Raw genomic sequence first — 25,937 nt, forward strand, 5'->3', positions numbered from 1 at the left:
ATCTGTAGCAACCATTCCTGTTCGACCTGAGCCAAGTATCCTCCCTATCAGTGCATATATCCGTTACCATTAAGAGGTCCCTTAGAGATCAGCCTCTACGATATGCACATGTGGGCGGTGGCATGTGGGAAAAAGGTAAACCAGCATCCATCTGGAGTATCGGCCAATGTTTCTTGACCATAGTATTGATTCTTTTACTCCCAGGCGTATAATCGGACACAAACACCATATTCTCCACTTCAGATGTCTTGTGTTTCCCGGTTTTCTCATTATGCACTGACATCTTTGAAGCTCTCTCCATTTCGGCATTGAGAAACTCAAGTTGATATCCCCTCTCAAGAAAGCGATCTCACATTTGTTGTGCTTGCTGTGTAGCTGTAACCTGGTCCGTATTAATCCTAAACACTCTCAGAAATTGTGTATACGGTACAGATTTTAAAATTGATGGAGGATGATAGCTGTGTGAATGCAGGATCGTATTTCGATCCATGCTCTTACGGAACAGGGTAGTACCCACTCCACCCTCTGTGCGGAATATCCGCACATCCAAAAATTCCACACTATCTTTGTGGAAAGTAAGGGTAAATTCGACTGGAGTAGACAATGCATTGAGTTCAGCAGCGAATGTCTGTATTCCAACGTGGTCCCCTTGTCAAATGATGAAAATATCATCGATGTATCTACGATACAGTAGAAGTTGTTCTGTATATCTGGGGTAAATGTACGTATTTCAAAATGATCCATATATAAATTGGTATAAGAAGGGGCCACGTTGGAACCTATCGCTGTGCTGGTCTTCTGCATGTAATATGTCTGTTCAAAACGGAAATAGTTGCATGTCAATAGCATCTCCAATAAAGTACAAAGAAAGTCAATAGGTGGATTCCCTTTATGATTTCTACAGAGTGCCTCCCTACAGGCCGTTATACCATCATCAGTGGGGATAATAGTGTATTAGCTACATACATCAAGAGTAGCAAAAACAACATTATCAGGCAAAGGTCCTATCTGGCGTAATATCTCCAACAGTGAGGGAGTGTCAGCAATATAAGATGACATCTTAATGCATGAGGGCTGTAAGTAACTATCCAGAAACTTAGCCACATTAGAAAACAAAGACTCTCTCGCTGAAATTATGGGGCGATCTGGTGGTGTCGATTGATGTTTGTGTATTTTAGGAAGCGTGTAAATAATAGGCCATTTCGGGTGCTCAGTGGTGAGGAACTGAAGACACTTTTCACTGATCCACCCTGTTGTATATGCCAATTGCAGCAGTATGTCCAATCGCCTTTTAAATGATTCAGTAGGATCAGTGGAGAGCTTTTCATATACCCCCTCATCAGATAGTTGTTGTAAAAGTTCCTATCTGTAATAGTATCGATCCAGCAAAACTATTGAGCCCCCTTTATCAGCAGGATGTATAATTAATTCCTTATCATTCTGTAATGATTTAATTCCATCCCTCTCAATTTGTGTTAGATTAGAATAATATTTAATGGGTTGTCATGCTAACTCAGAGCATTCATTTTGCACAATCCCACAGTATGTTTTAATGGAAACAGCAGTTTTTAACTCTTTTCACTTGTAGTTTTAAGATGAGAGACACACAGGGCAGCACGGATGGATATTTGCTGTATCCTAATGAATTATAGGCACTTGTCGCATGTTATTGATATTATTAATATTTTAAATATTTTTATGAGTACAATATGGTGGTAGTTTTGTAAATAGTGTGATGTCACAATCAGAGTCTCACTCTGATTGGATATGGGGGTTATTTAATGATGTATTACAGTTCCTGTCGTTATCCCGACGACGGCTCCATGTGAGCCGAAACGCGTTGATGCACCATGCACAAATAAAGATATAGTGATTCATGCTTAATGGCGGCTGCTGTGAGTGCTTTCATGGACTGTTATATATTTATATATATATATATATATATATATATATATATATATATATATATATATATATATATATATATATATATATATATTATATATATATATATAAATACAGTGTGTTACATTTTGAATTGTGCCCCAGATTACAGGACATGTAATACACATGCTCTCATAATATATGTCCCATTGTGCTATATGAGTCATATACAACACAGTGGGGGTCATTTATAAACTTCACGCAGGGCAGATTGGTTCGCAAAGTGAATATATTTGCCCTGCGCATGGTTATATTTATAAAGCTGAACAAGAGGGTGCATACAGAATTGCGAATTTTTTATTCACAATGCGAATGTCTAAAGGGCCTTTATAAATGTCACAATTCGCAAATTGCGAATCTTTATGCGCACACTCTGCGACTCAATTACGCCACAACTTTGGTGGCGGATAAAATATTCGCAAAACAGTTTTGCAAACTGCGAATTTAACGCTTTTTTCGCGCACAACAACCTCGCACATTGGGTGCGCTCGTGCAAACTCCTGTCTCATTTGCGCGCCATTTGCGAAAATGTATTCACACTGCGAATTCGCAAAAACCGGAAATACGGGCAGAGCAGTGCAATATATTAGCGCTCAGCAAAAAACATGCGCAATACAACCATTTGCGAAAAATATGCGCTGCGCGAACTTTATAAATGACCCCCAGTGACTCCTAGTGGCGGTCCATGAGAAAAGTCCTCTCATAAGAAGCTTTGCCAATGTCCATTTTATCTTACACCTATTGCTCAAGCAATTAACCGTTTGAAACGAAAAAAATTTTACAAAAAGATTTTTAAAAAAATGTCGAAAAATGTAATATACTATTTAAAATGCCCGTGTGGTAAGGGGTATGTATGAAAAAAGAACAGGATGATAAGATTAAGGTTGAATGAGCACCACAGTTGTATGCGGAATGCACACTCTGAAATGATATCAGTAAGCTAGCATTGGGCAGAATGTAAACATAATGTAGCACAATTGAACTGGCAGGTGCTGGAAGAGGTTAGAGCAAATTATACTAATATAGAGAAGAAATTGTTACAAAGGGAATGCTTTTGGATCTGGACATTGGATACATTGTCCCCCAAGGGTTGAATGAAAATTGGGGGTTGAACTGCTTCCTGTAATGGTATAATTTGTAACTTAATTTCAAATAACTGATTTGAGCATTCTTTTTTGCAGCCATAGAGAAATATAGAATCCTGCAAAGTACCAGTGATTTAGAGACATCTCCTTCCTAATTGTATCCTAGTCAGTGAGTAATTAATAGTATTGATACAGAACATACTATTGTTTGTATAATTGTACATGTGTGATATACTGGTTGTGGTACACGTTCATGATGTGAATCTATATGACACTAAAACAAAAACATATTATTTCAAAAATTGGTAAAATGTTTTTTTGAAAATCTTTTTATAACAAATTTTTTTGTGGCAAAAGGGCTTTTTGTTTATTATTGGATTCATTGCTGGTGTGTGGCTAGGCCAGTGCCAATACCTGCCTGACTTCTGTGTTAGTAATAAAAGATAACATGCCAAATTAGACCTACCAAATACCATAAGTGATTTTGTCTATGCAATAGAATCGTGATATTGGTTTAAAATAACCAGTTTTATAGTTTTCCAGATATCTAGACATTTTTTGCACCTGCATTCAAAATATATGTCCCACTGTGCTTCTGTAGCACAGTAATATACAGCAGTTTCCTCTGGTTTCATTCCAGTGAGTTTTAAATAAACTTCTCCTTTATTTGTGTCTCTTGATACTGTGACACGTCCCTTCAAAGACTGGGAATAGTGCAGGGAGGCTTCGTACCATATCCCTCCCAGCCACTCCAGCCCTTTCCCTGCAGGCTGGCGGACCCACTGAACAGATGCTATTTTAGAGCTGTCAGTGAGGGAGGCTCCGGTCACTTTACAGGTCAACTGAAGAACCTCTGATGGCTTCACAGTGACAGTACCAGGCTGTGTCAGGGAGATCTGACATCTCACACCTACATATAATAAAGGAAATGTTATAGGGAACAGATCATTTTACAAAAAAATTTAAATGATCTTAAAATTAAACTTACATTGCAGTAGGGACCAAACTGCAATAAACCACAAGAGATTCTTCATATTGTTCATAGAGAGAAGCACACTATTCAGATGCTGATCTTTTAGGCTTCTTCTCTCAGAGTGAGGCAGACATATTCCATAAGTGACATTTGAACAGGAAGTTCCTTGGTAATTTACATATAACATCTGTAGGCAAAGGAGCAGGTGGGTATATAGATACACTTTTTGTTATAAACTGTAATTCAGTATAGTAGTCAATGTCAATAAGAACAGCAAGTGCTGTGCCATAGTGTTACATACAGTCAGTAACTTGGTGCTTTGTTACTATAACTTTTGTGGCCCTTGTAGAATCATTTGAGTGCCTAGATACACAGTGATTTACTGCTGTTAAAATTTTTTAATCAATCTATTAATGTGGCATTTCATCCTGTACTGCTGTATTGAGTGCTGTTGTAGGCAAGAGGCGAGTATAGGCCACACAGTTGTAAGAGATCACTGGAAGTAATACCTGCCTTGAGTCAGTGGTACTAAAAGGTGGGTTCCTTTAGCATGTGGCGCCTAGGGAACTAGGGAATCACTTATGCTGTTATTCTGCACCAGAAGTGATTTGATTTATTCACCAATATGCTATTTAATATGTTCCTTTAATGATACTTGAATTCTCAGGGAAAATGCAGAATTTTGACTAAAGTAACCATTTATGTGTGTTTCAGCCCTTTGCTTATTCACTTAACTTTATAGATGTGCCTTAAGGTCTTTTAATTATTATTGGTAACAAAGATGGGATACACTGTAAGGACCAAATTTATTTTATGAGCTGTGCAATAGATTTGATACAGGTGCAATTTTATATATATATATATTGTGACACCACTGTCTTGGAGGAAAGTGCATTGAAAAGAGTGAATTTAAACTGCATGATGTGTTGCAGAGGGATACTCATCACAGGTAGGGTTAATATTTCCTCTCAGCCAAGTAATCAAGTGGCAGCTGAAAGAGGAGCTTCCTGTGTGTGTTCCTACACCATAGAGCTCTCCAGATACCTCCAAGAGTGGAGGGAAGTATGGTGTTGCTGGAAGAGACCAAGCCTGGCCGAGGGGGTCTTGCTGTCAGCAAGAGAGTTCCAGTGCGGAAAGCATTTTAGGACATCCTCAGGGGAAATCACTCTCCTGCATGTGATCTCCTAATGCAGCATCGCCTGCTTTTTCTCTCACCCATTCTGGAAAGGCTGCAGTCGCACCTCCAACCTGGGTCCTCAGTCCTCGTTCCTCAGCCTTCAGCCGTCATCTCTTCCTCCTCATCCCTCCCTCCTCAGGCATCAGCCTGGCTTAGGAGCTGAGGTCTGAGGAGGGAGGGCTGAAGGAGGGCAGAGGATGGAGAGCATTCGTACTGAGTGCTGAAGAGGGAAGGATGAGGACTGAGGAGGGAGGGCTGCATATGTGGAGCCACGAGGGGGGGGCAGCATATGTGGACAGCACAGAGGTGTGACTGCAGCTTCTTGGGATCAATGAATATAATAAGAGACAAGTCTGCATACTTATACATTAGGAGAGCGCATGCAGGAGCATGTATTCTCCTGATGATGTCCTAAAATGCGTTCCATATTCCAGAGGCTGGTGAGCCTAAATCCCTGGTGGTGGAAGAAAGGTTAAGAGACTAGTGAGTCTGATATCCCTGGAGAAGAGAGTAAAAAGGGGCTAAGTGAGAAGCCTGAATATTCCAGAGTGTGGAAACCAACCTGTATGATGAGAACCCCAGGATGGGGAAAAGTCTTTGACTGCATGCTGTTAAAATGCTGATTAACTGTGGTCCTGTATACCAGTGACTTTGTTTTGGAAGACTTTTCTTAAATAAACCTTTGTTGTTACCTGAAGAGTAGACACAGTGTCCCTGTTCCTGCCTTGTAATCCTAGATTTCTTTAGTGAGGAGGGAGACTTGTCAAGTATAATTATTTGCTTATTTGCAGAAACTGCTCCACCAGGGATTGTTTTTTGTAGCCGAGGCTAAAAAGAATAAGTGAAAGGATTAGAAACAGAACATGTTCTGAAAAATACTGTCATGGGAAAAAAACATTTTTTTCAAAATGCATCAGTTAATAGTGCTGCTCCAGCAGAATTCTGCACTGAAATCCATTTCTCAAAAGAGCAAACAGATTTTTTTATATTCAATTTTGAAATCTAACATGGGGCTAGACATATTGTCAATTTCCCAGCTGCCCCAAGTCATGTGACTTGTGCTCTGATAAAATTCAATCACTCTTTACTGCTGTACTGCAAGTTGTAGTGATATCACCCCCCTCCCTCCCCCCACCAGCAGCCAAACAAAAGAACAATGGGAAGGTAACCAGATAACAGCTCCCTAACACAAGATAACAGCTGCCTGGTAGATCTAAGAACAGTACTCAATAGTAAAAACCCATGTCTCACTGAGACACATTCAGTTACATTGAGAAGGAAAAACAGCAGCCTGCCAGAAAGCATTTCTCTCCTAAAGTGCAGGCACAAGTCACATGACCAGGGGCAGCTGGGAAATTGACAAAATGTCTAGCCCCATGTCAGATTTCAAAATTGAAGATAAAAAAATCTGTTTGCTCTTTATAGAAATGGATTTCAGTGCAGAATTCTGCTGGAGAATCACTATTAACTGATGCGTTTTGAAAAAAACATGTTTTCTGATGACAGGATCCCTTTAAGGTGAAGAATGTTTACAGAAACTATATATATTTAGTAAGGATAATGGTATATCCATATTGAGCATATTAGGTAAATTAGGTGCACTTTAAAGAATCATATAAATAAAAGATACTGTTATTAAAGTTTTATAGGGTGTCAAATGGTAGATTTAAAATGAAAATCAATTAAAGTGAAGTGAATAAACTTTTAGAGATTTTGCAAACATGCTAACCAAGTTCACTGCCTTATCAAATGGAATAGCGCTTAGGATTTTTATATGTAAATATCAAATTATACAACTGTGGGCATGATTAACATTCCATACAAGCTCATACGGAGTGGGACAGTTTAAAGGGATGTTAGCCAGAAGGGTGAAGAGTTTGAATGTTTTGTCTCCAGCATAAACCTCCATTATATTTGTCATTTTCCATCATTCTTGTCTAGTGAGTTCCCTCTTCTGACCATTTGGTGCATCTGCACAAAATAACTTTTATTTGGCTGCTTTAATCCAGTTTAGCTGACTTACATATCAATTAATTAATGCATCACATAGAGTTAATCAAAATCTGAATCAGAGAGGTATATAATGCTTAGAAAACATGAAAATAAAACTTTTAATTTGTTAATTAGAAATTATTCATGTAGGGCACTAACCACACTTTAAAAGCATTTAAAATCTACTATTGTCCATTCAAAATACTATTTGTGGACAAAACACTTTCACCAACTGCTTAGGACTAAGCTTCATTTTTTTTCTTTGCTAAATAAAGATGGGCGAATTAGGGGGTAAGTATAGGCCAACTTTACTGCAAAATGAGAGGTGGACCTGGTGCATATTCCTTTACCTTTTAATAAATTCTCACAGTGTTTGGCTAAATAGGGAAGTTATTGTTATTTATATAACCAATTTCATATATTTTAACAAATTAACAATGCAACATAGTTTTTTTTAACTGTTACATTGTGTAATAATGACTCAGCTATCAGGATGTGATGCGTCCCTGCAAACACTGGGCATAGCCTGTGCCAGCATCATGCCATATCCCTCCCAGCCACTCCAGCCCTTTCCCCGCAGGCTGACGGACCCAGCGAACTGCATATACTTTGGAGCTGTCAGTGAGGGAGGCTCCGGTCACTTTACAGGTCAACTGAAGAACCTCTGATGGCTTCACAGTGACAGCACCAGGCTGTGTCAGGGAGATCTGACATGTCACACCTACATATAATAAAGGAAAGTTTTAAAGTTGGCAAATTATTACACAATTAATATATCATTTAAAATACAACTCACACTGAAACAAAGACAACACAGATATTAAATACAGGAGATTCTTCATATTTATCATGGTCTCTGTTTCTCCTGCTGCAACAGTGAGGTGACTGTTTCTACTCATAGTATTTAACAGGAAATTCCATGATAATTTACATACATTAAGTATAAGCAAAGAAAGCAGGCAAATACATACAGTAACTGACATATTGAGCATATACAGGCCCCACAGTGTATTGCACGAAAAATCCCATTCATTTAAGATACAGGTAGGGGACCTGTTATTCAGAATGCCTTGGACCTGGGTTTTCCAGATAAGAAATCTTTCTGTAATATGGTCCTTCATTCCACAAGTCTACTATAAAATCACATAAACATTAAATAAACTCAACGGGATTGCTTTGCCTCTAATAGTCATTAATTATATCTTAGTTTGGATAAAATACAAGGCATAGTTTTATTATTACTGAGAAAAAGGAAATCATTTTTAAAAATTTGGATTATTTCTATAAAATTGAGTATATGGGAAAAGGCCTTTCCATAGTTTGGAGCTTTCTGGATAATTGGTTTCCAGATAATGGATCCCATAACTGTACTTGCATCAACACAAGCTCCTTGCACTTCTTTATAGTTGCGCACAGTTCTGTTTTCTTCCTCTTGTATGAAATCAAGAACTGTTGCACATAATTATGATAGGGAACCCTGAAGCTTCCCAACCTCCTGACCTGGCAGTAACTTCAGGCTTCCCACAGCAATCAGTGTCAATAGATGCAAGCCAAACATGCCAAACGAGTCAGGCATATGTGTTACTCTCATGGCAAATACTGGAAATGGCATTCATCAGTCTTCAGACGCAATGCATTTTGTATGTAAAATCTACTGACATTGTGTTCGGAAGAGCACTTTGCACAGTCACCTGCAGTAAATTAATGACTGTTTATATGTCAATAGTAGAACAGTAATTCTGATTGTTTTAATATATTGTAATGGTGGGGATTAATATTTACTGCCTGTACTCCAGGTACATATTCTACTCAATAGTTCTCAAAAGTAATTATTGCAGTTCAATCAGTTTTTGTCACGCTTTTCCTGGGGAGATGTTGTGGAGTACCAAGAAGTTGGGAGCCTGAAGACTGGGTTACACAGGGATAACCATACACAGCATTACAGAGATCCAAATCCATGATAACGATGAAATAATATTTAATAAACTTAGAAGATTGCAACTCACGGTGCTCACAATGTATATACAAAGTTGTAGTAGAAAGCAGCAGGCAGGGACACAGTCCAGAAACAGGCCAAAGAGTAAAGGCAGGCGTCAGACAAACAAAGTCGAGGAACAGGGCAGGAGTCAGAACTGAGGAATCCACAAGCAGAGCAAGGAGGGGCATCAGGGTACAGGAACAAGGCAGGAGTTTTGAACAGGGCGGGTCACAGGAACTTGGAACAGAATCAGACAAATACAGGCACATCAAGGTCACGGGAACAGCTTAATGAACAATGGTCAATGGCAGGCTTATAAAGGGTCAGGATTGGATCATGAGAAACAGATGGGGATAATGAGATTGGTGGAGAGGTAAAGTAGACAACTGGAGAATATCAGCAACACAAATAAAGAACAAAACAAGACTAAGAACCTCCAGTGGCATGAAAGGTAAGCGTGCAGGTAACCTAATGCAAAGTCCAGAGTTTGAAACCCAGCATGTCCTGACAGTTTTGAGTAGTAGTTCCATTGCTTCATTAATCACACTATAAACCCCTCTCTGCTCAACTTAAAGAAAGAGGGTGTGAGATCCCGTAGATTAGCTTTAAAAAAATAATAGGGGCCATTTTCTTGGCTGTGCTGTGTGCCTTGTGCTGGATAAAAACTGTCACATGGTGTACATCGTAGTGTCCTTTACGAGGCATCTGACTTGGGCATCAGAATGAGGCACAACTTAGAGCATGGGAAGGGGCATGTGTGGGAATTTGCTTCTTCTCTCCCACTAGACTAAATGCAGCTAGTACTGTATTCACAGGGCACCTACTGGTCTCTGTATCTGTGACTACTCCAAAATGCAGAAAGTCAGCATGCGAAATGTAAAAAACGGCAGGCTGCAGACTTTTATTTGCACTTTTCCAATTGCTTTCTTTATTGTAAATGATGGGGCACATTTACTAAGCTCGAGTGAAGGATTCGAAGTAAAAAAAACTTTGAATTTCAAAGTTTTTTTTTGGGTACTTCGACCATCGAATAGGCTACTTGGAGCTTCGACCTTGATTCAAACTAAAAATCATTCGACTATTCGACCATTCGATAGACTAAGTACTGTCTCTTACTTCGAGGGTCGAATATGGAGGGTTAATTAACCCTCGATATTCGACCCTTAGTAAATGTGCCCCGATGTGTTTGCAACAAAGGCCACATTAAAAACAACAAAAGGCTAATTTACACACACAGGGGGTCATTTATAAAGTGTGCACAGCGCATATTTATTCGCAAATGGTTGTATTGCCTGTGTTTTTTCCTGAACGCTAATATATTGAACTGCTCTGCCGTTTTTTGTGAATTTGCATTGTAAATAAATTTTCGCAAATGGCACGCAAGTAAGACGGGTGTTTGCATGAGTGTACCCACTGTGTAAGGTTGTTGTGCACGAAAATAACGTTGACAGTAACTCAAATTAGCAATTTGAGAAACTGTTCTGCGAAAATGTTTTCTCTGCCAACAAGTTGTGGCGTAATTCAAATGCAGAGTGTGCACATAAATATTGGCAATTTGTGCAATTTTTAGACTGTAAGGATCATTTACAAATGCAAGCACAAGTGCAAACAGCTAAAATAGTAGCACACGCCAGTGCCGGGCCAACGCGGGCAGGCGCCATAGGCAGCCTGGCCGGGCAAAGCGTCCAATACTCAAGTGTGCATGCGCGAAAAAACACGAGTGCCCATGAGTGAAAAAACAAAGTGCGCATGCTCAAAACAAAGATACGCACTAGAGAGATTGCGCACGTCGGCCAGAGCAGGGACCGGACTAGAGGATAGGAGAGGCAGAGAAGGTGCGTGCATGGTGCCCCTCCAGCTTTGCGCCCTAGGCACATGCCTACTCTGCCTACCCCTAGTCCTGGCCCTGGCACACGCTAATTTTGGTCCCCTGCCATTGGCACTTGGCATACTAATTTGGATTTATATTACTGGACATGTATTACACATTCTCTCATAATATATGTCCCATTGTGCTATATGAGTCACATTTCACTTCCTAAAATGAATACCTAGCTTCCCTTATTTACTGCTTTCCTCTAGTATATATAGACATTTCAGGCCTTGAACCTTAGTAATAAAAAATAACATGCTGAATTAGACCTACCAAATACCACAAGTGATTTCTTGTATGCAATTGAATCGTGACATTTCAATAATGTTACTACTCTTATTTGTTATGTGTAAAGCATCAACTTTTTTAAAGCTCCCCAGATGGACATGTTTTTACACCTGCTCTCATAATATATGTCACACTGTGTCTGTAGTACAGTAATATACAGCAGTTTCCTCTGGTTTCATTCCAGTGAGTTTTAAATAAACTTCTCCTTTATTTGTGTCTCTTGATACTGTGATGCGTCCCTGCAATGACTGGGTATAGGCTGTGCCAGCATTATACGCTATCCTTCCCAGCCACTCCAGCCCTTTCCCCGCAGGATCACGGACCCAGTCAACTGCCCATATTTTGGAGCTGTCAGTGAGGGAGGCTCCGGTCACTTTACAGGTCAACTGAAGAACCTCTGATGGCTTCACAGTGACAGCACCAGGCTGTGTCAGGGAGATCTGACATGTCACACCTACATATAATAAAGGAAATGTTATAGGGAACAGATCATTTTACTAAAAAAACTGATCTGATTTTAAAATGAAACTTACATTGCAGTGTGGACAAAACTGCAATAAAGCACAAGAGATTCTTCATATTTTTCATAGAGAGAAGCACACTATTCAGATGCTGATCTTTTCGGCTTCTTTTCTCAGAGTGTGGCAGACATATTCCATTTGAACAGGAAGTTCTTTGGGAATTTACATATAACATCTGTAGGCAAAGGAGCAGGTGGGTATATAGATACACTTTTTGTTATAAACTGTAATTCAGTTTAGTAGTCAATGTCAATAAGAACAGCAAGTGCTGTTCCATAGTGTTACATACAGTCAGTAACTTGGTGCTTTTTACTATAACTTTTGTGGCCCTTGTAGAATCATTTGAGTGCCTAGATACACAGTGATTTACTGCTGTTAAATTTATTTAATCAATCTATTAATGAGGCATTTCATCCTGTACTGCTGTATTGAGTGCAGTTGTAGGCAAGAGGCGAGTATAGGCCACACAGTTGTAAGAGATCACTGAAAGTAATACCTGCCTTGAGTCAGTGGTAGTAAAAGGTGGGTTCCTTTAGCGTGTGGCGCCTATGCAGGCAACTAGGGAATCACTCATGCTGTTATTCTGCACCAGAAGTGATTTGATTTATTCACAAATATGCTATTTAATATGTTCCTTTAATGATACTTGAATTCTCAGGGAAAATGCAGAATTTTGACCATTTATGTGTGTTTCAGCCTTTTGCTTATTCACTTAACTTTATAGATATGCCTTAAGGTCTTTTAATTATTATTGGTAACAAAGATGGGATACACTGTAAGGACCAAATTTATTTTATGAGCTGTGCAATAGATTTGATACAGGTGCAATTTTATATATATATATATATATATATATATTGTGACACCACTGTCTTGGAGGAAAGTGCATTGAAAAGAGTGAATTTAAACTGCATGATGTGTTGCAGAGGGATACTCATCACAGGTAGGGTTAATATTTCCTCTCAGCCAAGTAATCAAGTGGCAGCTGAAAGAGGAGCTTCCTGTGTGTGTTCCTACACCATAGAGCTCTCCAGATACCTCCAAGAGTGCAGGGAAGTGTGGTGCTGCTGGGAGAGACCATGCCTGGCCGAGGGGGTCTTGCTGTCAGCAAGAGAGTTCCAGTGTGGAAAGCATTTTAGGACATCCTCAGGGGAAATCACTCTCCTGCATGCGATCTCCTAAAACAGAGGAATGCAGCATCGCCTGCTTTTTCTCTCACCCATCCTGGAAAGGCTGCAGTCACACCTCCGTCCTGGGTCCTCAGTCCTCCCTCCTCAGCCTTCAGCCGTCATCTCTTCCTCCTCATCCCTCCCTCCCTCCTCAGGCATCAGCCGTCAGCCCTCCCTCCTCGGTCCTCAGTACAAATGCTCTCTGTCCCCAGCCCTCCCTTCTCAGCCATCAGCCCTCCCTCCTCAGCCATCAGCCTGGCTTAGGAGCTGAGGTCTGAGGAGGGAGGGCTGAGGGCTGAAGGAGGGAAGAGGATGGAGAGCATTCTTGGACAGCACGGAGGTGTGACTGCAGCTTCTTGGGATCAATGAATATAATAAGAGACAAGTCTGCATACTTATTCATTAGGAGAGCGCATGCAGGAGCATGTATTCTCCTGATGATGTCCTAAAATGCGTTCCATATTCCAGAGGCTGGTGAGCCTAAATCCCTGGTGGTGGAAGAAAAGTTAAGGGACTAGTGAGTCTGATATCCCTGGAGAGGAGAGTAAAAAGTGAGAAGCCTGAATATTCCAGAGTGTGGAAACCAACCTGTATGATGAGAACCCCAGTATGGGGAAAAGTCTTTGACTGTATGCTGTTAAAATGCTGATTAACTGTAGTCCTGTATACCAGTGACTTTGTTTTGGAAGACTTTTCCTAAATAAACCTTTGTTGTTACCTGAAGAGTAGACACAGTGTCCCTGTTCCTGCCTTGTAATCCTAGATTTCTTTAGTGAGGAGGGAGACTTGTCAAGTATAATTATTTGCTTATTTGCAGAAATTGCTCCACCAGGGATTGTTTTTTGTAGCCGAGGCTAAAAAGAATAAGTGAAATGATTAGAAACAGAACATATTCTTAAAAATACATTATTTTAATATCATAAGGTGAAGAATGTTTACAGTAACTATATATATTTAATAAGGATAATGGTTAATCCATATTGAGCATATTAGGTAAATTAGGTGCCGTTTAAAGAATCATATAAATAAAAGATACTGTTATTAAAGTTTTATAGGGTGTCAAATGGTAGATTTAAAATGTAAATCAATTAAAGTGAAGTGAATAAACTTTTAGAGATTTCGCAAACATGCTAACCAAGTTCACTGCCTTATCAAATGGAAGAGTGCTTAGGATTTTTATATGTAAATATCAAATTATACAACTGTGGGCATGATTAACATTCCATACAAGCTCATACGGAGTGGGACAGTTTAAAGGGATGTTAGCCAGAAGGGTGAAGAGTCTGAATGTTTTGTCTCCAGCATAAACTTCCATTATCTTTGTCATTTTCCATCATTCATGTGTAGTGAGTTCCCTCTTCTGACCATTTGGTGCATCTGCACAAAATAACTTTCCAGACCGTATTTGGCTGCTTTAATCCAGTTTAGCTGACTTACATATCAATTACTTAATGCATCACATAGAGTTAATCAAAATCTGAATCAGAGAGGTATATGATGCATAGAAAACATGAAAATAAAACTTTTAATTTGTTAATTAGAAATTATTCATGTAGGGCACTAACCACACGTTAAAAGCATTTAAAATCGACTATTCTCCATTCAAAATACTATTTGTGGACAAAACACTTTCACCAACTGCTTAGGACTAAGCTTCATTTTTTTTCTTTGCTAAATAAAGATGGGCGAATTAGGGGGTAAGTAGAGGCCAACTTTACTGCAAAATGAGTGGTGGACCTGATGAATATTCCTTTACCTTTTAATAAATTCTCACAGTGTTTGGCTAAATAGGGAAGTTATTGTTATTTATATAACCAATTTCATATATTTTAACAAATTAACAAAGCAACATAGTTTTTTTTAACTGTTGCATTGTGTAATAATGACTATGGCTATCAGGACATGTTTTTATACATGTTTTCATAATATATTTCCCACTGTGCTTCTCTAGCACAGTAATATACAGCAGTTTCCTCTGGTTTCATTCCAGTGAGTTTTAAATAAACTTCTCCTTTATTTGTGTCTCTTGATACTGTGATACGTCCCTGCAAACACTGGGCATAATAAGTGGCAGAATTATACAATATCCTTCCCAGCCACTCCAGCCCTTTCCCCACAGGCTGACGGACCCAGTCAACTGCATGTACTGAGCCGTCAGTGAGGGAGGCTCCGGTCACTTTACAGGTCAACTGAAGAACTTCTGATGGCTTCACAGTGACAGTACCAGGCTGTGTCAGGGAGATCTGACGTGTCACACCTACACATAATAAAGGAAAGTTTTAAAGTTGGCAAATTATTACACAATTAATATATCATTTAAAATACAACTCACACTGAAACAAAGACGACATAGATATTAAATACAGGAGATTCTTCATATTTATCATGGTATCTGTTTCTCCTGTTGCAACAGTGAGGTGACTATTTCTACTCATAGTATTTAACAGGAAGTTCCTTGATAATTTACATACATTAAGTATAAGCAAAGAAAGCAGGCAAATATATACAGCAACTGACATATTGAGCATATCCAGGCCCCACAGTGTATTGCATGAAAAATCCCATTAATTTAAGATACAGGTAGGGGACCTGTTATTCAGAATACCTTGGACCTGGGTTTTCCGGATAAGAAATCTTTCCATAATTTGGACCTTCATTCCACAAGTCTACTATAAAATCACATAAACATTAAATAAACTCAACACGATTGCTTTGCCTCTAAAAGTGATTAATTATATCTTAGTTTGGATAAAATACAAGGCATAGTTTTATTATTAATGAGAAAAAGGAAATCATTTTTAAAATCTATATAATTGAGTATATGGGAAAAGGCCTTTCCATAGTTTGGAGCTTTCTGGATAATGGATTTCCAGATAATGGATCCCATAACTGTACTTGCATCAACACAAACTCCTTGCACTTCTTTATAGTTGTGCACAGTTCTGTTGTCTTCCTCTTGTATGAAATCAAGAACTGCTGCACTTAATTATGATAGGGAACCCTGAAGCTTCCCAACCTCCTGACCTGGCAGTAACTTCAGGCTTCCCACAGCAATCAGTATCAATAGATGCAAGCCAAACATGCCAAACGAGTCAGGCATATGTGTTACTCTCATGGCAAATACTGGAAATGGCATTCATCAGTCTTCAGACGTAATGCATTTTGTATGTAAAATCTACTGACATTGCGTTCGGAAGTGCACTTTGCACAGTCACCTGCAGTAAATGAATGACTGTTCATATGTCAATAGTAGAACAGTAATTCTGATTGTTTTAATATATTGTAATGGTGGTGATTAATATTTAGTGCCTGTACTCCAGGTACATATTCTACTCAATAGTTCTCAAAAGTAATTATTGCAGTTCAATCAGTTTTTTTCACGCTTTTCCTGGGGAGAAGTTGTGGAGTACCAAGAAGTTGGGAGCCTGAAGACTGGGTTACACGGGTGTAACCATACACAGCATTACAGAGATCCAAGTTCATGATAACGATGAAATAATATTTAATAAACTTAGAAGATTACAACTCACGGTGCTCACAATGTATATACAAAATTGTAGTAGAAAGCAGCAGGCAGGGACACAGTCCAGAAACAGGCCAAAGAGTAAAGGCAGGCGGCAGACAAACAAAGTCGAGGAACAGGGCAAGAGTCAGAACCGAGGAATCCACAAACAGAGCAAGGAGGGGCACCAGGGTACAGGAACAAGGCAGGAGTTTGGAACAGGGCGGGTCACAGGAACTTGGAACTAGGAACTTGGAATAGGATCAGACAAATATAGGCACATCAAGGTCACGGGAACTGCTTAATGAACAAGCACTGGGCCGAGGTCAATGGCAGGCTTATAAAGGGTCAGGATTGGATCATGAGAAACAGATGGGGATAATGAGATTGGTGGAGAGGTAAAGTAGACAGCTGGAGAATATCAGCAACACAAATAAAGAACAAAACAAGACTAAGAACCTCCAGTGGCATGAAAGGTAAGCGCGCAGGTAACCTAGCACAAAGTCCAGAGTTCGAAACCCAGCATGTCCTGACAGTTTTGCGTAGTAGTTCCATTGCTTCATTTATCACACTATAAACCCCTCTCTTCTCAACTTAAAGAAAGAGGGTGTGAGATCCCATTAAAAAAATTGATAGGGGCCATTTTCTTTTCTGTGGCTGTGCTGTGTGCTTTGTGCTGGATAAAAACTGGCACAAGGTGTAAATCGTAGTATCCTCTACAAGGCATCTGACTTGGGCATCTGAATGAGGCACAAGTTAGAGCATGGGAAGGGGCATGTGTGGGAATTTGCTTCTTCTCTCCCACTAGACTAAATGCAGCTAGTACTGTATTCACAGGGCACCTACAGGTCTCTGTATCTGTGACAACTCCAAAATGCAGAAAGTCAGCATGCGAAATGTAAAAAACGGCAGGCTGCAGACTTTTATTTGCACTTTTCCAATTGCTTTCTTTATTGTAAATGATGGGGCACATTTACTAAGCTCAAGTGAAGGATTCGAAGTAAAAAAACTTCGAATTTCAAAGTTTTTTTTGGGGTACTTCGACCATCGAATAGGCTACTTCGACCTTCGACCTTGATTCGAACGATTCAAACTAAAAATCATTCGACTATTCGACCATTCGATAGACTAAGTACTGTCTCTTACTTCGAGGGTCGAATATGGAGGGTTAATTAACCCTCGATATTCGACCCTTAGTAAATGTGCCCCGATGTGTTTGCAACAAAGGCCACATTAAAAACAACAAAAGGCTAATTTACACACACAGGGGGTCATTTATAAAGTGTGCACAGCGCATATTTATTCGCAAATGGTTGTATTGCCTGTGTTTTTTCCTGAACGCTAATATATTGCACTGCTCTGCCGTTTTATGTGAATTTGCATTGTAAATACATTTTCACAAATGGCACGCAAGTAAGACGGGTGTTTGCATGAGTGTACCCACTGTGTAAGGTTGTTGTGCACGAAAATAACGTTGACAGTAACTCAAATTAGCAATTTGAGAAACTGTTCTGCGAAAATGTTTTCTCTGCCAACAAGTTGTGGCAGGCGCCATAGGCAGCCTGGCCGGGCAAAGCGTCCAATACGCGAGTGTGCATGCGTGAAAAAACACGAGTGCCCATGAGTGAAAAAACAAAGTGCGCATGCTCAAAACAAAGATACGCACTAGAGAGATTGCGCACGTTGGCCAGAGCAGGGACCAGACTAGGGGATAGGAGAGGCAGAGAAGGTAGGTGCCTGGTGCCCCTCCAGCTTTGCACCCTAGACACGTGCCTACTCTGCCTACCCCTAGTTCCGGCCCTGGCACATGCTAATTTTGGTCCCCTGTCATTGGCATACTAATTTGGATTTAGATTACTGGACATGTATTACACATTCTCTCATAATATATGTCCCATTGTGCTATATGAGTCACATTTCACTTCTAGTGATGGGCGAATTTATTCGCCAGGCGCGAATTTGCGGCGAATTTGCGCGATTCGCCGCCAGCGAATAAATTCGCAGAAAAAAACGGGCACCGGCGTCAAAAACAGGCGCTGGCGTCAAAAACGAGATGCCGGCGCCGTTTCGTGAATTTTTCGCCGTTTCGCGAATTTCGCGCGAAATTCGCCCATCACTATTCACTTCCTAAAATAAATACCTAGCTTCCCTTATTTACTGCTTTCCTCCAGTATATATAGACATTTCAGGCCTTGAACCTTAGTAATAAAAAATAACATGCTGAATTAGACCTACCAAATACCACAAGTGATTTCTTCTATGCAATTGAATCGTGACATTTCAATAATGTTACTACTCTTATTTATTATGTGTAAAGCATCAACTTTTTTAAAGCTCCCCAGATGGACATATTTTTACACCTGCTCTCATAATATATGTCACACTGTGTGTGTAGCACAGAAATATACAGCAGTTTCCTCTGGTTTCATTCCAGTGAGTTTTAAATAAACTTCTCCTTTATTTGTGTCTCTTGATACTGTGATGCGTCCCTTCAATGACTGGGCATAATAAGTGTCAGAATTATGTATTATCCTTCCCAGCCACTCCAGCCCTTTCCCTGCAGGATCACGGACCCACTCAACTGAGTATATTTTGGAGCTGTCAGTGAGGGAGGCTCCGGTCACTTTACAGGTCAATTGAAGAACCTCTGATGGCTTCACAGTGACAGCACCAGGCTGTGTCAGGGAGATCTGACATGTCACACCTACACATAATAAAGGAAATGTTATAGGGAACAGATCATTTTACTAAAAAACTGATATGATTTTAAAATGAAACTTACATTGCAGTGTGGACAAAACTGCAATAAAGCACAAGAGATTCTTCATATTTTTCATAGAGAGACACACACTATTCAGATGCTGATCTTTTAGGTTTCTTCTCTCAGAGTGTGGCAGACATATTCCATTTGAACAGGAAGTTCTTTGGGAATTTACATATAACATCTGTAGGCAAAGGAGCAGGTGTGTATATAGATACACTTTTTGTTACAAACTGTAATTCAGTTTTGTAGTCAATGTCAATAAGAACAGCATGTGCTCTGCCATAGTGTTACATACTGTCAGTAACAACTGAAAATAATCAAGTAACAGTCTTTAATATATGTTGGCTCATGGGTTGCAACTAAAAAGTACTTTTGTTCCCCCTGGCAACTACCCCTCACTCGATGCCTTTGAATTCCTTGTGAGAATGGAGGTTGAAAAGTATCTGTTTAACAATAAGAGTAGTAAGGTTAAATCTAACATTACCATGGCTGAGAAAAAAGCATTAAGCAGTCTTCAGGAAAATGAGTCTATTGTAATTTGTAAAGCTGACAAGGGAGGAGGAGTTGTAATCTTGAATGAATGTGATTATACTAGCGAAGCACTCCGCCAGTTAAATAATGAATTTCATTATAAAAAGATTGATTTTGATCCTTCAATCCGTCTAAGGGATGAAATAAAGATCTTCCTATATTCTGCAGTTATGGAGGGAATTATCACTGAAGAAACATATGAGTTACTTTTTCGCAATGAGGCTAAGATTCCACAAATCTATTTTTTACCAAAAATTCATAAGTCCCTTAACAAACCACCTGGGCGCCCAATAGTCAGCAATGTGGGTTCTGTGTTACAACCCCTAGCAATTTATATTGATATTGCATTGCTGGAAATTATTCCAACTTTGAAATACTGTGTACAGGATACAGGGGAATTCTTGCTACGTTTGGGTGAAATAACTATACCTACAGAGGATTTTCTTTTGTGTTCCCTGGATGTGTGTGATCTTTTTACGTCTATCCCACATAATGAGGGTGTTGAATGTGTACGTTCATATCTGAGCTTTACAAAAACACCTACACACCAAATCACTTTTATATGTTCTTTATTGGAGATGGTATTAACCAAAAATCACTTTTCTTTCCAGAAGAAGTTTTTTCTGCAAACACAAGGTTGCGCTATGGGTGCTAATATGTCACCAGCTTACGCTAACATTTTTATGGATTTTTTTGAAAACACATATATTTTTTCCAATCCAGAATTTTCCCCACATATTGTATCTTATTGGCGTTATGTGGATGATACCTTTTTCCTTTGGAAAGGTGGAGACGAGAAACTGTTGGAGTTTCTTGTTTATTTGAACAGTGTACATGGCTCTTTGAAATTTACTTTGGAATATCACCCTAGCAATATACACTTTTTGGATGTCGATATCCATCGATCAGACAATGGTTTTTCAACATCAGTTTTTACCAAACCAACAGACCGTAATAATCTTTTAAGTCCGACCAGTTTTCACGCCCCGGGTCTTTTTAACGGTCTCCCAAAGAGCCAGTTAATGAGGGTAAGGAGAATTACATCTGATGATGAACTGTATACACACGAGTCTGATAAAATGATTGGGAAATTCATTACAAAAGGTTATGATAAGGATAACTTATTAAAAATACGGGAGGAGGTGGGTAAGATACCACGAGCTAGCTTACTGGTAAAACAGAAAAGAACACAGGATAGGGACAAACGTGTACCATTCATTTCTACCTACGATACTAATTCTAAGTATATAAGAAAAACCATCTTAAAACATTGGAAGTGTCTCAAAAACGATGTTAAATTTGGCAAGTTATTCAGCCTACCCCCAGTTTTTTCCTATAAACGTGGTAGGAATGTGGGTGACATTATTAAGAAGAAAGGTACGCCTACCCCTGTGAAAAATACATCTAAGGTGGGTACCTATCCCTGCCTTAATTGCGGGCATTGTACCGGCATTATTAAGGGCGATTACGTGGTACACCCCTTGAGCGGCACAAAACACAGCATTAAGGGTTTCCACACCTGCAACTCTCAGGGGGTAATATATTGTTTAAAGTGCCCATGCGGCTTGGCATACATTGGCCAAACAAGCCGACAAATTAAAATACGGTTGAATGAGCACAAGGCGGCTATCAGGAATTATGAACCACAGAAGGAACCTATCAAAGAGATAGGTGAGAAAAAGAGAAAATTTGAAACATTTCTGTATAAACATTTTTTTGAAAAAGGTCACCGAGTGTCCCAACTAAGGTGGCAGGTCTTAGAAAGAGTTAAGGCACCTGATCACATCCTTAAACAAAAATTGGCACAACGTGAAACATTCTGGATCTGGTTATTGCAGACACAGGCTCCTAGAGGGTTAAACGAGGAGTTCAGTCTGGCTTGCTTTTTATAACTATTAACAAGGTTGCTAAATACGTTTGTTGCTAATTTATTTCCTGTTTTCTTACAGATTCTCCTAAGTTGATTATTGTTTCGATACAAAGTATCTAAGGAAAGGTAATATCTAATCCTTCCTTATATAGCCGTATTTATAGAGCTTTTTGTACATTTTATGTACATTTTATGTTGCTATTGAACTTTGCCTTCCCTGAACATTGAACATTTTTCATTGAACTTTTTTCATTTTTCAGGATCAATATGTATACAGATAAGGATATTTTTCCAATGATTGATATGGACATTTTTTGACATCTTTTTGACCAAATACGTGTATTAATATCTCTCTGATCGAAAATGTGGACTGATATTTCTGCTAATTTAATTTGTACATTGATATGTTAATTTTTTTGATACTATGTGGTTAATTAGGGGTTAACCTTGGATTTGGGATTGAAACGCACGCCTACACTGGTTTGCCCTCTACTTAAGGTGGAGGTGGGGGTCTGCACAGCTCACCTGACGAAGGGGTACGCCCCCGAAACGTTGTTTCCTGTTTGGCATTGACAATAAACACGGGTTATGAACCCTTAAGCATTCGTGTGCTGGAGTTTCATCTTATTGGCTTATGGGTTGCTCATGGGTTCTGCTCTTTAAATGAGTTTTCAAGAAGGTTCTTTTGGTAAAGGCAGTGCATCAAAGTGTGAGGATGATTGCAGTATTGTGTCTGCTTCTACATTATTCATTAATTATTAGCCCTAAATCAAAAGGAGAAAAAGTAGGCGATACCTTTAACTACTATGCGATATTTATGGAATTATTAGGTTACTGTTTCAGGCATAATATAATATAGCAACTGAAAATATACCTGGGGAATGAAAATTGTTGGGCCACTGGAGATATCAAACGTTTAATGTATCGTTAAATAAATACTTTTTTACTATATAACTTTTGTGGCCCTTGCAGAATTTACTGCTGTTAAAAAATTGCTATTAATCTGTCAATGAGGCATTTCAGACTGTTCTGCTGTATTGAGTGCAGTTGTAGGCAAGAGGCGAGTACAGGCTGCACAGTTGTAAGAGATCACTGAAAGTAATTCCTGCCTTGAGTCAGTGGTAGTAAAAGGTGGGTTCCTATGCATTCAACCAGTGAATCACTAATGCTGTTATTGTCCACCACAAGTGATTTGATTTAATCACAAATATGCTATTTAATTTGTTCCTTAAATGATGCATGAATTCTCAGGGAAAATGCAGAATTTTGACTAAAGCAACAATCTATGTGTTTTTCGGCCCTTTGCTTATTCACTTACATTTATAGATATGCCTTAAGGTCTTTAAATTATTATTGGTGACAAAGGTGGGATAGACTGTAGGGACCAAATGCATTTGGATGAGTTGTGCAATACATTTGATACAGGTGCAAATATATATATATATATATATATATATATATATATATATATATATATATATATATATATATATTTCTTACCTGTCTGCCATAGCTAATTTCCCCCCAAAATTATATGGCAGCCAGCTTGTCACTTTATTATATATATATATATATATATACACTGTGTACAGGGGATCATTTTGTTTTTTAAATTCCATGTTCACCATGAATTAACACTCTTTATACATCCATGTTTATGCATGCTGTTATTAAATTATATTTAATAGATTTTATTTGCCTTGCATTTCTATATTTCATTCCTGAGGAGGGAGACTTGTCAGGTGTAATTACTTGTTTATCTGCAGAAACTGTTCCACCAGGGATTGTTTTTTTGTAGCCGAGGCTAAAAAGAATAAGTGAAAGGGTTACAAATAGAGCATATTCTGAAAAATACATTATTTTAATATAAGGTGAAGAATGTTTACAGTAACTTTGTATAACATTTAATAATGATAATGATGAATCCATATTGAGCATATTAAGTAAATTAGGTACACTTTAAAGAATCATATGAATAAAAGATACTGTTATCAAAGTGAAGTGAATAAACTTCTGTTGATTCACCAACATGCCATTATTAAATGGAAGATTTCTTATGTAAATATCAGAGTATACAAATGTGAGCATGATTAACATTCTATATATGGTAAGCTCATACGGAGTGGGACAGTTTAAAGGGACTCCCTCTTCTGACCATTTGGTGCATCTGCACAAAATAACTTTCACGACCATATTTGGCTGCTTTAATCCAGTTTAGCTGATTTACATATCAATTAATTAATGATTCATATAGAGTTAATCTAAATCAGAGGAGTATATGATGGTTTTAAAACATGAACATTTTTTTTTAATTCATTAATTAAAAATTAATTCATGTAGGGGACTAATCACACTTTAAAACCATTTAAAATGGACTATTCCCCATTCAAAATACTATTCGTAAACAAAACACTTTCACCAACTGCTTAGGACTAAGCTTCATTTTTTTTTTGCTAAATAAAGATGGGCAGAGTAGAGGGTAAGTATAGGCCAACATTACTGCAAGATACTTGAGAGGTGGACCCGGTGCACATTTACCTTTTAATAAATTCCCGCAGTGTTGGGCTAAATAAAAATATTTTTATAACCAATTTCATAGATTTTAACAAATTAACAATGCAAAATAGTGTAGTAAATGCAACTCAAATATAGATAGACAAAAATCTGGCCAAGCTCTGAAATGACTTGTCAACTGAACTGTGTTGTGTTTATATGGAGGCATGCTAGGTTATCTGGCTTCCTTATTCCATATTTCCTTGAGTAGTTGACTTGGATAATATCATTAACAGGAACGGACACCCTGAATTAGATGTGCCTTAAATGCCATATGTACATAACAGAATAGTTATGGTTACTCATCTACAATCAATTGAATAGTGATGATCGAATCTGTCCTATTTCGATTCGCTGAAAAATTTGCAAAACTGTTAAAAAATTAGCACAACAGCGAAAAGTTTGCAAAATGCACTGAAGTCAACGGGAGTTAAAAAATTTTTATGTGCAACAATTTTTTACATACGCGACACATTTTCTCACTCCAAATGGGTGTTTTTTATTATGGTGATTTTTTTGTCCGAATGCACTAATGTCAAAGTGTTTTTCGTATGTGTGTTTTTTCTTATTGCGACTTTATGTCTTGGCGACTTTGTTTGTCCTGCAAATTTTTGCTGCAGTTTGGCGAAAACATTTGATGGCGAAATGCGGAATTTAGCTGCGAAGCCATGGCTGACTAAAAAATTCACTCATCACTATAAGTGAAATATTGTCAAACATAATGAAATAGTTACAATTCTCTGAGAAATAACTGTTCTCATCCACTTTCAGATTTTGTCATATACATCAATAGAATTTTCATGGGATAAACCTGGAACCATTTTCCTCATGAAATAAATTTTCGGTGTTTTTCTAAACTTTTTCATAAGTGGTCTTTGAAAAATGCCCTTTCTGGGCAGCAGAAAATCCAACCTTTTAAAAGGTTGGATTATGCTGTGTTTTTATGGAGGCTTGATATAGTTCTCTTAATAGATATCTGGCTCCCATTATTTGCTGTTTTCTTTGAGTACATTGTTGACTTATTTAGCATCAGTAAAACACCCTGAATTTGATGGGCCAAAAAAGCCAACAATTTTGTTATCTCCAATGTATGTACATCACAGAATAGTTCTGTTTTGTGAAAGTTACTCATATTGTTTTTTTAACTTTTACAGTGTGTAATAATGATCCAGCTATCAGGACATGTTTTTATACATGTTTTCACAATATATGTCCTCTGGTTTCATTCCAGTGAGTTTTAAATAAACTTCTCCTTTATTTGTGTCTCTTGATACTGTGACACGTCCCTTCAAAGACTGGGAATAGTGCAGGGAGGCTTTGTACCATATCCCTCCCAGCCACTCCAGCCCTTTCCCCGCAGGCTGACGAACCCACTGAACACATGCTATTTTAGAGCTGTCAGTGAGGGAGGCTCCGGTCACTTTACAGGTCAACTGAAGAACCTCTGATGGCTTCAGAGCGACAGTACCAGGCTGTGTCAGGGAGATCTGACATGTCACACCTACACATAAAAAATTGAAGTTTTAAAAAATAAAAAATAAATGTTTTAAAGTTGCCAAATTATTACAGAATTAATATATCATTTAAAATACAACTCACACTGAAACAAAGACAACACAGATATTAAATACAGGAGAGTCTTCATATTTATCATGGTCTCTGTTTCTCCTGCTGCAACAGTGAGGTGACTATTTCTACTCATAGTATTTAACAGGAA

At 38.5% G+C, this 25,937-nt stretch overlaps 1 protein-coding gene and 2 gene segments (V, D, J or C); all 3 read right to left on the minus strand.

The window, feature by feature from the left end:
• LOC101027262 (uncharacterized) overlaps positions 1-25,937 on the minus strand; it is an 834,796-nt gene that overhangs the window by 463,572 nt on the left and 345,287 nt on the right.
• LOC108714884 overlaps positions 1-25,937 on the minus strand; it is a 540,168-nt gene that overhangs the window by 400,098 nt on the left and 114,133 nt on the right.
• Positions 7,645-8,044, minus strand: LOC121394419. The segment is given in 2 exon segments: positions 7,645-7,892; positions 7,968-8,044. Coding segments are annotated over 2 exon segments (288 nt in total).

The sequence above is a fragment of the Xenopus laevis genome, chromosome 1L (assembly GCF_017654675.1).
Source record: "Xenopus laevis strain J_2021 chromosome 1L, Xenopus_laevis_v10.1, whole genome shotgun sequence".
NCBI lineage: Eukaryota > Metazoa > Chordata > Amphibia > Anura > Pipidae > Xenopus > Xenopus laevis.